This window comes from Phragmites australis, chromosome 21 (assembly GCF_958298935.1).
Source record: "Phragmites australis chromosome 21, lpPhrAust1.1, whole genome shotgun sequence".
NCBI classification, from domain to species: domain Eukaryota; kingdom Viridiplantae; phylum Streptophyta; class Magnoliopsida; order Poales; family Poaceae; genus Phragmites; species Phragmites australis.
The window spans coordinates 2,007,850-2,021,506 of NC_084941.1; the positions used below are offsets into that span (position 1 = coordinate 2,007,850).

Sequence of the window (13,657 nt, forward strand, 5' to 3'; positions counted from 1 at the left end):
CGCTTTATAGAACACCGTACTGAACATGACCACATATGGGTATTTCATTTTTCTATCAGACATAGAAGAAAACTTGAAGTATACTTTAAGTCTAAACTATATGACTGGATATTCTTTTACGAGAAATGTGCATGTCCTCTTTCCTTCTTTTGTTTGTAGCTTCTTTAATTTTATGAGGTGTTTTTGTGCTCCAGAAAATAGTAAGTACTTCTGCATTCTAGCTTTCCAATACCATACTCAATATGTTAACCCTAAGTGTATCAAGAAACGAGTGGGATGCAGATTCGAAGGGACCAGCACGCCAATCTCCCTTTTTATGCAAGTGGCCTGCACAAGGTGGGGCTGTTACGACGTTGGTGTGACCGTGATTTCAATCTGTGAACATCATGCATTTCTTATCTCTTTAAAACAAGGAGGATACATAACCGTAGGTATTAGCATATTTTAGCTTTTCATACCACGCATTTGATCACATTCATCAATGTGCTAGCGAGAAGCAAAGAGCAAAGAAAATGAGCATAGATACCAACTTAAGTGAAGACTAGAAACTTGAAATAACTATGAGATACTATAATTCATACTTGGTCACTCACTAGTGATCACTACATATCCTTAACTGGATTCTACTGATCCGAAGCTGCAGACAAGGCCAGATGATCTTGCATGCGCTGCTTAATTGGCACATTGCATCTTTCTTAACATCTGGCCACGCTGCTCTAGTCATGACTTACAACACTTGTCCCCGAGCTGAGCAAAGCTATATATACGGCAAATATAATTGACTTGGGAAACATGCACTAATCAATCGTACACTTGAGGCATGAATGCATGAATACACGCATGAGCTTGCATGGCTTGATTGCCTGCTCGATCAGCCCGACGTTGTGGCCGCGCCTCCATGGTTGATCAGCTGCCGGTCGAAGCTAGATGCTGACCTTGCCGATGAGTGGTATGCCGATGGCGGTGACGACGAGCGTGGAGGGGGCGCCGAACACGACGTGGCTCCAGAAGCTGAGGTCGTGGGCGTTTCGCGGCGCGCGGCGCGCCTGCTCGCACACGATGAGGTTCGCCGCCGACCCCAGCAGCGACAGGTTGCCCGCCACCGTGCTCACCCACGCCAGCAGCAGCCACGACCGCGTCACCGCCGACGCCGAGATCGTCGCCGCCGACGCAGCCACCTCGTCCCCCATCAGCAGCACTGAGTTACATATGCATGTGTCCACACAACTTAATTATCAAACTGTCACGTACGTCAAAACGACACCATTAATTATTGTGTCAGAGGAAACATTTAATGCTTAACGAGCTGGCCACGATACGTAGATCTGAGTGTAATCGGATTGGATACGGATAGATATTTTTTTTTATTAAAATCAAAGTTAGATATAGATGGTGTCGAATACAGATATAAATATGTATAGTCTCAATTATGAACACGGATTGATCCGAATATGTGACGAGTCAGATGCAGATAATATTGGTCATGAATATTTATTTAGATATTGAGTAAAAGCAACAACCCATATATATATATATATATATATATATATATATATATATATATATATATATATATATATATATATATATATATATATATATAGGACACCTATTCTATACTCCTAGGAGTATGTACTCCCACATGCAATACACCACTTAAACAAACACTTTATACTCTTTTATCATTTTTAGTATACTCTAATACTAATTCTAAGATACTCCAATATGAGTTGTATGAAAAAAAATTCAATGTTAGCCTTTCATTTTTGCTGTATACTCTTTTTTATACATAAAAGAAGTATATACGCAAATTAAGATAAAAATCATGGAATTTCATAAAAATTTTCGTGGGATTTGTATTGTAGTATCTTGTAATTACTAATGAAGTATATTTAAAGTGATAAAGAAATATAACACACGTGTAAAAGTGGTATATGAGAGGTGGGAGTACATACACCCAGGAGTACATACTAGTTTTCCTATATATATATATATATATATATATATATATATATATATATATATGTCATATATATTATGATTGTTTGACTATTCCACATATCTAAAACTCAACTATATTAGAGATTCAATAAGCAAATCAGTAATATACTTTTATGAAAGAAGTTATGTTAGAATAAAATTGGAGAAGTTACGAGTATTCAATATACTGGTTGAATCTCTTCTATTAATTATTTGACCATATTAATAACTTTAAATTAAAAAAGTATCAACTATAAACTTGTATCTCGTCAAGAGCTATAATTTTTATATAAAGATTACCTCATCTGACTTCGTATGAAAAAATTATAAGCTCCGAAAGATAGACTCAGATAGTATTTGAATATATCTGATTTTATTTTTAGATATCCGATATCCGATGGATACCTGACTCTCTATATCTAAATCCGATATATATACAACCGCTAAGATCTAATCCAATATCCGATATTTCTTTTGAATATCCGAGATCCGATTAACATCTAAAATATTTCGGACAATCGGATGGGTGGAAAAAATCCGACCCATTTTCACCCTTACATGTATGTACACCCAAACAAATTAAACTAGATATTTTCATGTCTCCTATCTAGCTGGTGTGGTTAAAAGAAAAATCTTTGAGTATATAAACATAAAAGTTCTAGCAACTTTTGCCATTTTGGCGACGCTTTCAGTTTCGTTGTGTCATATGGTTAGGTCCTTATGCACTGTACGTCCATGCACGAGCTACTGTAATTAAATTTGGGGTACGTCTCTCCGATCTCAATCGGACACTCGAGACCGGTCTGCACCTCACATAAAACCTCATAATCCTAATCTTCCTCGATGAACCTGTTTGTTGTGCCCCCGCCTTCATCGCCATCCCGATTGGCTACAGAAGTGCCATCGCCGCCGAAGCTTCCACCTATTTCTTCATCAAGAGATAGCTCTAGACATTAAGCAGGCTGCACCTCACTCCTCTGTGAGGTATGAAGTATTAAAAATAACAGGACTCGTATAAATTTTAAGAAGTGTGCTCTAATAAGTAGAGCTAGCAGCTAGCTCTAAACATTGGAGCTACCCTAATTAACCATTGCGAGCCTGACGCCCTCACTACCATCACCGCCCACCAACTGTTATCTGCCACCATGCATCCCCGCCGTCTCACTGTCCTGCCCACCGCTAATCTGACTAACCTCGCCAGACATCCCTCTAAAATCCAATCCCCGAAACCTAAATTCAGACACCGAAGCCTAACCTCATCGGAGAAAGAAAACCTCATCAGAGAAGATGATGACATCGACGGAGAAGACGAAGACCCACCGGTGAGCACGAATCGCCTCACAAATCATGTAGCTACAAAATGGAATGATTTCACCCCAAATTTCATTCCCATGACATTTAGCCGTTCCGATTAAACTTCGTGCTTAATCAGTACGTAATACGTTTATATGCGTGTGCATGCATGTCTGTGTATTTACCGGTCGGCACGTTGGACGCGAGGTTGGAGAGGAGCAGGACGATGACAGAGAGGACGGTGACGCCGCTGACGTGGTCGATCTTTGAGTATGGCGCCATGAACTTCCAGATGGCCCCCGGGAGCCCCGTCTTGTTGAACCCACTCACCGTCACGAACATCCCCGAGAAAAAGACCAGCAGCGAGTAGGACACCTACATACGTGCATGTCCACCACGTGTCATTCTTCTCCATCGAAGCAAGCATGATGAGACGAACGAACGAGTAGTTGCGTGGGTGCGTACGCACCTTGTCGAGGCACGGCTCGGCGTCGCGGAAGTCGACGACAACGAGCGCGATGGCGGTGGTGATGGCGGTCCACGACATGTTGAGCCCGAGCATGTAGGCGATGAGCATACCGACGGTGACGACGTACGCGAAGCTCTTGAGGAACAGCTTCCGCCTGTGCTCGGAGCACTGCATGAACCACCGGTGCTTGGTCGATTTGTTCTCCGACATCACCGAGTCGGCGTCGTGGCTGTGGCCGTAGTTTCCGTTGCCGGCGGCGGGGCTTTTGAGAGATAGTACTGACAACGGCGACCGTCCCTCCTCGATGGCCTCCATCTCCTTCCCGGCGGCCACCACGTCGGGGCTGGCGCCCTCCAGGTCCTTCCAGTACATGCAGAGCAGCATAACCATGTTGACGCCCATGCCGGCGAGCATGGCCGGCAGGATGCCAAAGAAGAACTGGAGGAAGGTGATCTTGCTGTTGAAGGCGATGACCAGGTTCTGCGGGTTGCCGATGGGCGTGGCGCTGGACCCGATGTTGGCGCTGGTGGCGAGCGCGAGCAGGAACGGCTTGGCGGGGAGCTTGCGCTCGGCCGCTAGCTCGAGCACGAACTCGGTGAGCACGACGCAGCAGGTGTCGTTGGTGAAGAGCGCACTGGCGAGCGCGGTGACGACGCAGACGCGGCAGAGCAGGTCGCGGCCCCCCTGGCTCCGCCACGCCAGCAGCGCGCCCAGGTGCTTGAACATGCCGGCGCCCTTGAGGTAGCCGCCGACGACCATGGTGGCGAAGAGCAGGCCGAGGATGGGCAGATCGATGGAGGCGTACGCGTCGTCGGGGCTGATCACGTGGAAGACGATCATGAGCACCGCGCCCAGCAGCGCTCCCGCCGTGCGCCCGATCGGCAGGAACGGCACCGATGGGAACACGGCCAGCATCCAGAACACCCCGAACGCCGCCGAACCAAACACCACCTTGGGCAGAGGCGCCAGCTGAGCCATGGCTGATCTCTCTCTCTCTCTCTCTCTCTCTCTCTCTGAGCTGGCAACTCTTGGTGTCCTGCTCGCACTCTGCTTCGACGGTCACGCAGCAGAAGGGTGGCACACTTGAGCATTTAAGTAGCAGCAGAGGAGAGCTGCATGCTTTCCAGCTGACGTCAAATATCTAGGACTAGGAGCGAGGTAGCTACAGCACTGCCATATCAAATTCAACGAGACCAAATGGTCTGCATACATGTACGCACACACTACCAAAGCTATCTAATCGCACATGCCACTCGCGATATTTCTACTGGAAAAGTTATCCGATAGAAATGGTCAAACAATATATAATACGAGCTAGTAAAGAGTATCGACTGCTACGTACGTATGAACATGCAGGGCCACCTGCACGCATGCGAACCATGTCATCCATCCAGCTAGGGGATTCCTGCACTCATAGGCGGCCACGTGTACAGAAGCCACGAACCGATTTGACGTGAGCGACTGATTTGTGGGGCCCGGCGGCGTGGTACGGTCGGGATATGTTAAAATATTCTCCAACCCTGAGTGCTAATTTCAGGTCACGGCTTAGTTATATTGTCATTAGTATGCTAATCAACTTAGTGGATTCCTGCACTAAGCCACGAACCGATTTGATGTGAGCGACTGATCTGTGGGGCCCGGCGGTGTGGCACAGTCGACATGTTAAAATATTCTCCAACCCTGAGTGCAAATTTCAGGCCACGGCTTAGTTATTATATTGTCATTAGTACGCTTATCAACTTGTCGTGGTGGTGCTTTATTGCTTTAGGTAAGCATCACCATCAGGAGTTCAGGATACGATTAAGGCTTTATTTGTTTGGTCTTCTATAAAAAATAATTTCTTGAGAAGTATGCTTCTAATATAAGCATGTCTAGGTTTATTTTTAGCTTGGTTTTTTTTAGTAAATATTATTTCTGTTTGTCAAAATTCACAACTAGAAATCTCTCACCTCACACGAAGGCTTCTTACCAACTCAACTATGAGTGATACAACAATATGATATTTTTTTTCTATTTAATCTTTGTTGTTCAAAACTTTTGACAATTATTTAGGTATCAAAATGACTTCAAATAAAAAGTTGTATATCTCGTCGAGAGCTAATTTTTTAATAAATTATTTTTCATTCGACTCTATATGAATATTTTATTAATTTCTAATTATATCAAAAAAAATATGTAAACCGACACTTGTTTTCCTCTACTTAAACATTAACCAACTTAAATATTGTATATATTATTATTTCACCATGTAATTACTACCATTGCAGATGATCACTTTCCTAAATTATATTTTGGTACCATTCCATATTTCATCCAACTTAGAAAATTGGTCCACATGAAAGTCAAAGAAGAGCATTGCATATACAATTTGTTAATTATTTTTTAGTGGTTAAGCATTGTATATATATTATCATTTTACTATATTATTATTAATTTTATCATTTTTCATCAAGTTTAGGAATGCTAGGTAATCTCATGAGTGAACCACGACGAAAGGAGTCGATCAAGCTCGATAAGTTACGAATGCCAAAATGATTGTGTATCATTTGGCATCTAAATAGTTTTCAATGAAAAGTTATTAACTGCAAAGTTGTAGATCTCACAGATCTACAATTTTTATGTAAAAATTGTCTCTATCTGACTTTATATGAAAAAGCTATAAATTTCCAAAGATGAGTTGCAAACTGGCACTGATATCGGTTCATATCAAAATTGACAGTGTATTAATTTTTAATTATCGGTTCTTTTGAGATAAACTATTACTGTCGATTCTTAATATTAACTGGTAGTGATATATTATCACTGTAGGTTTTTAAAAAACTCGGTAGTGACAGAGGATCACATATCGATGTTTTCAGAGTAGTGCATCTTGGTTGATGAAGCAACCACGACCAGTGATCAAGATGCATATGTAGCCGATGCTACTGGGGTGCAGCGATTGATTGACCTTGCTAGTTGTTCGAACATTTTATAACTTGCTAGTGGGCATGCATGAGGTTCAGAGTTCAGGTTTCTCCATATTAAAAGTTGGTTCAGACTTCAAGAGTTCAGGCATGGCGTTGCCTTGCTTGTCACATTTTTTTTTTAGTTTTCCAGTTTGGCTTGAATGGTTTAGGGCTGGTAATTGGATCCGTGGGTTCGGGTATCTGCAAGTTCCGATTTTGATGGGTCCAAATTTGGGTCATAATTTTCACCTATGGGTCTAGCGGATCGGGTACCGAATCAGGTAAGGTCGGGCTCGGGTTTTGTATTTCGCCTGTAGGTGCCCTGGGTCACTCGGTCTCCGCTTGCCAAGACCCAAACCCCCCAACGTGCCTGTCGCATACTCCGTCGCCGTCCGAGTTTTTCCCCAAATCCAAACCGCCTTTGCGAGGGATCTCGGCTGAATCCATGCGCGGCTCTCTGACCTCACTTCCGCATCTACTCTGTCGCTCTCCGACCTCGCTCCCACGCCCTAGTGCTGTCGTCGCCCCTTTCTTCTTCCCCTCCGGTAGCCGAGCATCATCGTCATCGCCTGCAGTAATTGAGTCCTCCCCGATGTTCACGAGGCCACCCTGGTACCGCAAGCTTCCGAGGAACCCACTAGAGATGTCCTTGTCGCCATTCAACCGCAGCAGGCCCCTATCCACCAAGCTCCGAAGACCTCCGCTGCTGCTCACCGTCACCTGCCGTCCTCAACCCTGCTCCAGCCTCTAAGACGCCATAGGTGAGACCCCTGCGTCCTCTTTGTTTTGTGCACTTTCTCGTAGGGTTTAGTGCCCCATAACCATAGATCGCCGCACGCCGGCAATCTCCGGCAGCTCCACCACCGCGCTTGAGCCACCGTCGCCATCTTTCTACTGTAACCCAGCGCCTGACAGCCTGAACCTGACGTGCACCCGATGAGTTCAGGTTCGAGTTTAAGTTTTCGCTCGTTTAGTACTTCGGGTATGGGTTGGGTTGGCGCTATTGAGTTTTGGGTTGGACATGATTTTACTCCACTCGAATCCGATTCAACTCATTGTCAGCCCTAGAATTGTTTACTGTGAAACATTTTTTGCGATGGTGGTGGCTTCATTTTGAATAGAAATATGGGACCATGTGCCCTTTTCCCTGTAGTTTCTTTTCTTGTATAAAGAAGTAGAATCCCTAACTTTGTAATTAACAATGGAAAATATATTTTGATTTTAGAATAAATGGAAGAAAAGGGTAAGTTTTTAAATCGTCACGAGAAAGGTAACTACAGAAAGAGTGTTATTGCAGCACTGTCCAGTGCCACACTAAATATATTCCCAAATAAAGAAAAGGTTGTGATCTTCCCAACTTTCATGTTTGGATCCGTAAGCTTTTGTAGGTAATCATTTATTGCAAAAAAAACGCTGAGACAAGCTAATTAATTTTGATTTTAAAGGATGCACCTGATATGCGCCCCCTCCAATGCTACCTCCTAAAAAAATGTTGATGCTACTAGTTGATGAAGTATGCTTAAAAATACAAAATTTTGGTTAACTTCCCAAATTGATATTAAGTCAATCTGGTAACCTTGTGAGTTGTGACGCTGATGATGGTTCAGTTGGATAAAAGTACATCATAGACGAATGCTTTTAGTATGATTCTTTTATCGTCTTGTTAACTTCTTTATAGGGTTTTTCGCCCCTTATGTAAACTGATAACTAAAATGAAAACACTATATTTTATCATAATACAACATATAAATCTTAACATTTAGAGCATTCACCATTACAGAAATTATTTTTGCAGTACGTTCGCAACCGTTTTCATAGTCGGTTATTGAACTGACTACAAGAAAGGGACTGTAAAAATCAACAACTATTACAGTCCGTTCGCACAGAAATCTATCGTATAATGCATATTTACCAAAAAAAACTAGGTAATTTTTATAACAATTACTACCATTGAACGATCATATCAATTAAACAGAGCTATATATACAAAATTGTATGCACGTACATGTAGACCAAAGCATGCATTTACAAGAGTTATATGTACACAAGTGCATATATAATCATTGCAAAAAAAAACTAATCAAATATAAGTACCATCACTCAAGCATTCGGTCGAATACCTCACCTACTCGTCATTTAGGAATAAGCTATCGGCGACGATGGTGGTGCCCATGGTGCTCTCGATGGTGGATGGAGTGGAGCCACTATGAAAGACATCAAAGTCCCTTTTTGCCTCCATGTCGAACGCTTCGCCACACGCCTGATGGCAAATCTGCCTCTCGAATGTCGCATAGTCACCGCACGCATGATGTTGGTTGCTCCCTTTATTGCACCCATGCATGGCTCTACTTGTTCACTCAGATTTGTATCAAAAAAATGAATATGATTTAAGAACCGGCCATGCCGCGAGATTTGGTGGGGGAGGGTGAGCAACGCGTGCGTCACAGTCGCACACAATGCACGCCACAAATATGTATCCAAAAAATAAATCTGATCTAATAAATTACCACGCCACGAGATATAGGTAGGGGAGGGGCACCTACACGTACCTTCGAGGAGGGTGAGCGGTGCGCGCACATTGTAGTCGCATACAGGGCATGCCACATATTTGTATCCAAAATTGAATACAATCTAAGAAATGGCAACACTGCAAGATCTAGGTGAGGTAGGAGCACTTACATGTACCTTTTAGGAGGGTGAGCAATGGGCGCGTGTCGCACACAGGGCACACCACAGAGGAGGAGCGACCGAAGTCACAACGGCCATCTGCTCCTTGTCATCGCATTGCCATCTGCAGCTAAACTCACCTCTTTTGTTCTCGAATAACTCCAACAAGTTGCCCTCAACGCAAATCCAGGAGAAACCGCCACGCCCTCCTCCATGTAAGTGTGAGGCTTGACGAGAGGGGGAGAAGGGGAATCGGGGGAGGTGGAGGTGCCAGGAGTTAAGTCAAACTCTTGATCTAGAATATATATTAGGGTTTGGAGGACATGGGCCTCTTTGGGATAAGTTGGATTGAATACTAATCCCTATAATTTCGACGTTGAAAAAATCCAAAAAAAATATGATTTTATAAGTCACGTGATTTTTCGCACAAATTATACTCATGTGCAATTTAGGGGAGTTGAACCCAAGACCACTCATCTTGCACAAAGCTTTCTTACTATCTTACCTATCACTGATCGATGAGATCAATAGGATATTTTTCCCTTTTGATACTTGTTGTCTGAAAATTTTATCGATTATTTGGGCACCAAAATTACTTTAAATGAAAATATTATCAACTACAAAGTTGTAGATCTCATCAAGGCATATAATTTTTGTATAAATTATTTTTCATCTGACTATATATGAATATTTTATAAAATTATGAATATATCACTAAAAAAAGTTCAAATCAACATATTTCTGCAAGTTCTTATTTAGAAATGATTGTATTAGTATAATTATTACAGTCAGTTTATAATATGGACCAATTATAATATATTGAAATCGGTTATTACTATAAAATAACTGTAATATGCCACTATTGCAGTCCGCTATTGGCTCGACGACCAATTTCAATTGGTATAAGCTATTGACTGTAATAGCTTTATTACAGTTGGTTCCAAAAAATCCAACTATAATCCATTCATTGGAAAATTTATTTCTGTAGTAGTGATTCGAAGTAGGAATATATATTACAGTTGAATATGAATTATTTCCTTCATGGGAAAACATGAAAATCTCTCTCCTCTCTCTTTCCGCTCTCTTGTCTCACAACTCTCACTTCTTCCCGAGTCTAAGCAGAGGAGCGAGGAGTGTGTTTAAGTGAGAGGGAGCTGCCTCTTGCGTGGTCTCGACTAGTAGTGTGGAGTGGGTCATAGATAAAAACTTAAGATTCAAATTGATGCATTTTTTTGTTCTAATTCATCTATTTTGTGTCACAAATAGCTTCAAATGTTCTTTTTTTGTTTTTATACAAACTATGTCATTTATACAAAATAAGATAACACGGAATATGTAGTTTGTAGATATCTAATTTTGAATTATAAAGTCTCCTTCCTCTTTTAATGAATATAGATATAGATGAATACTCTCTATTCTCCCCTACAAAACCTCAATGCCACTCATTCTCCTTGTCACAACCTAGCCCATACTCCAATGACGTCATTCTTTAGTGAATCAATACACTATAGATCCTATATTTCTATTGACATAAACATGATTCAACATTTTTAATGTTGTTATTAGCCGTCGCCGCCGCTCCCTGAGCTCAATATGTGGGTCCCTGGCTTAGTCAACATCGAATTGCCCGGAGAACCGTCGAACAACGCTTGAGACAATAGTAAACAATCATCAGTGAGGTTCATAGTGCTAATCTAATCTTAGTCTTCTGATGAACTGAACCTATGCTTGTGGCATTCAAAGACTTCCGGCCAATTGAGATGTTTGCGATGATGCTAACTGACAGATCAATAGTGACCAAGCTGATCCATGTTTCTTTCTTGTTTTTTTTTTTTTTGTCATTTCTTTTGGTTCGATCAATGCCTAACTTCAGGCACAGATCCTACCCCTTTTCTTTTCATTTCCGTCTGATGCATAGTTACCATGAGATGGTTTCATGGGAAAAATAACTTAAAATGTTAATTTGTGTCAGAAATAGCTAAAAATGTCAACTTTTTTTTTTATACAAACTATGTCATCTATACAAATTAAGATAACACTTTGTGGATATCTAATTTTGAACCAGAAAAACTCGTTCCTCTTTTGACGATATAGTATAGATGTATACTCTCTATTCTCTCATACAAACCTCAAAGCCACTCATTCTCCTCATGACAACCTAGCCCATCCATATTCCGACGACGTCATTCTTTAGTGAATCAGTACACTGTAGACACTATATTCCTATTGACATAAACAATTCAATATTTTTAATATTTATCAGTATCCTGCACCTGACACGTGCGAGTCATGTTCTTATGCAATTTATAGGGAGGTGGAAAGGAAAACTAAAGACAGAGAGAGCATAACCGTAATGTAAAATGCGGGAGGGTCGTACTCTCATTTCCTAAATGTGGCTCTTTATATAGAAGGGGATGATGACTAAATCCCTTTTATGTCCCTATATATTCATAAAGCAGGGGTAAAATGATACCTTCAAAGATATTTCTTCTTTTTTACCAACACCCCCCACTCGCGTCAGGGACAATTTCCCCCTAGGCACATCATTGGAGTTTGGCTAGTTCACGTGCCTAAGTCTAGGACGATCCCAATGGGTAGTTGGGTTAATCAATTAGTTCATTTAGCCTCTAACCCAAAAAGAAAATTTTAAGTGTAAGGTTGCACAGCTGCAGATTGACTGATCGAATAGTGATGTGAAATAAAACAACTGATATGGACTGAGGCACTATCCCTGGTTGTAAACTTTATATCGGGATAGACAGCCTATGTAATCAGGATATAGGCTTACAACGCACCGTAGCTGCCTGAATAAGTCTACCCCATTGTGTTTTGCCCCTTGTATGGGAACTTGAAGTTTGTGCACCACTAGGCATAGTACTAGCGGAACCAGATCCTCTATTTAGAAGAGGTAAGGTACCGTGAACAATGGTCGTGACTTACCTATGCTACAGTACTGTCACAGTAAAAGGAACATAACTGTTCACTATTTATTCTACTGTTTATTCATGGATCACTGTTTATTTTATTGTTTGCAGTGACTTTAGTTAGAGAATCTTATTCTAGTACTAGCTCTAGCTGAAGCTAAGAGTTAAGTGCTCTCCAATTTGTTAGCTATGTGCGTGCGTGCGTGTCACTAGCTTTTTTTGTTGTTGTTATGGTGCCTCTGGTTCTTCAGTCGATTTTTTTCTAAAAGACGGCAAGAGCATTGCCGATTTTCTTAGAGGAGATGAGAATTGATCTAATTTATAAGGAAAATTAGATCCAAAAACCTCACAACTGCACAATTTAACGGAACCGACAGATAACCCCAAGATGACAATATGACCTCAAAATAGAACGATGCCCACATCAACGGCGCAAACACGACAATAGACAACTCTAATCCAACTCAACTCGCGCGCTAACCAACCCAACGACTATCTCTCCCACAACTCGGTTGGTGGAGCCCTGCTCTCACAACACCGTCACTCGGTCGGCGAAACCTTGCTCCCACACCACCACAACACAACTTGGTCAGCGGAGCCCTGCTCCCACATCGCATCTCTCTGCCTCACAAGTCGGCAGTGTGTCGTTTCGGAGGAGCACGCATTGGAAGAAATCGTTGTCGCGAAGCGCCAATCCAAAAAGGAGAGCCGCTGAGAAACGAGGACGTAGGGGTAGACCTACAGAAGAAATTGGCGGTTCAAACCGAACCCGATGAAGCCTCCACAAAGTCGACGACCACCGAGGCGTGAGAAATTGGACCTCCAGAGTGACGCCTCCAAGTAGGACGCAACGTTGAGTCACCGCCGTCGCCCGTCTGATTGCCTGGACAAGGTTTTCACCTGGAAGCTCCAGGGGAGGGGAGTGGGAAGACGCCTTGACAACGACTCCAAGGAGAATAACGACGCCTAAGAGCGTCGCCGTCATCGATATTGGCTAAAAAACAGCCAAGGCCTTCACCAGTGGCTCCCACCTCCCTCCCCTCGCGCACGATCAGCCCGCGCAAGGGCTAGGACCAAAGCAACAGCAAACGCCGCCGCTACACAAACACGTCGTCCCACGACCATCCCAGCATCACAAAGCTCCCCGCAGGCTCAACCTGCATAAGAGAAGAAGGCCATGTAAGGGGAAGAGCAACACAAATACCAAGAGCCAGGACCGGCACCGTGCCGCTGCCACCAAACGCAAACGCCGCCACCTCGCAGTCGTACCGCCCCACGGACATCCCAACATCACGAAGCTCCCCACGGGCCCAACCTGCAGAAGGGGATGAGTCTGGGCAAGAGAAGGAGCAAACATAGACGCCAGAAGCTGGGATCGG

General features: G+C 42.8%; 1 protein-coding gene across 1 annotated transcript; it reads right to left on the minus strand.

The window, feature by feature from the left end:
* Nucleotides 1-549: 549 nt before the first annotated feature.
* LOC133903513 (silicon efflux transporter LSI3-like) lies at nucleotides 550-4,815 on the minus strand. Its single transcript, XM_062344926.1, has 3 exons — nucleotides 3,743-4,815; nucleotides 3,459-3,648; nucleotides 550-1,198 (listed from the first exon to the last, which is right to left on the minus strand). Exons 1-3 carry the CDS (start codon nucleotides 4,718-4,720, stop codon nucleotides 924-926), a joined length of 1,443 nt encoding a protein of 480 aa, XP_062200910.1. The 5' UTR covers nucleotides 4,721-4,815; the 3' UTR covers nucleotides 550-923.
* Nucleotides 4,816-13,657: the final 8,842 nt, after the last annotated feature.

What these genes read in the sequence shown, in the direction of transcription:
- LOC133903513 (XM_062344926.1), bottom strand. Translation starts at nt 4,720, where the DNA reads ATGGCTCAGCTGGCGCCTCTGCCCAAGGTGGTGTTTGGTTCGGCGGCG. An exon ending in CCGAGCCGTGCCTCGACAAG is followed by an intron (nt 3,649 to 3,742) that starts GTGCGTACGCAC and finishes GCACGTATGTAG; the next exon opens with GTGTCCTACTCGCTGCTGGT. An exon ending in CGCGTCCAACGTGCCGACCG is followed by an intron (nt 1,199 to 3,458) that starts GTAAATACACAG and finishes TATGTAACTCAG; the next exon opens with TGCTGCTGATGGGGGACGAG.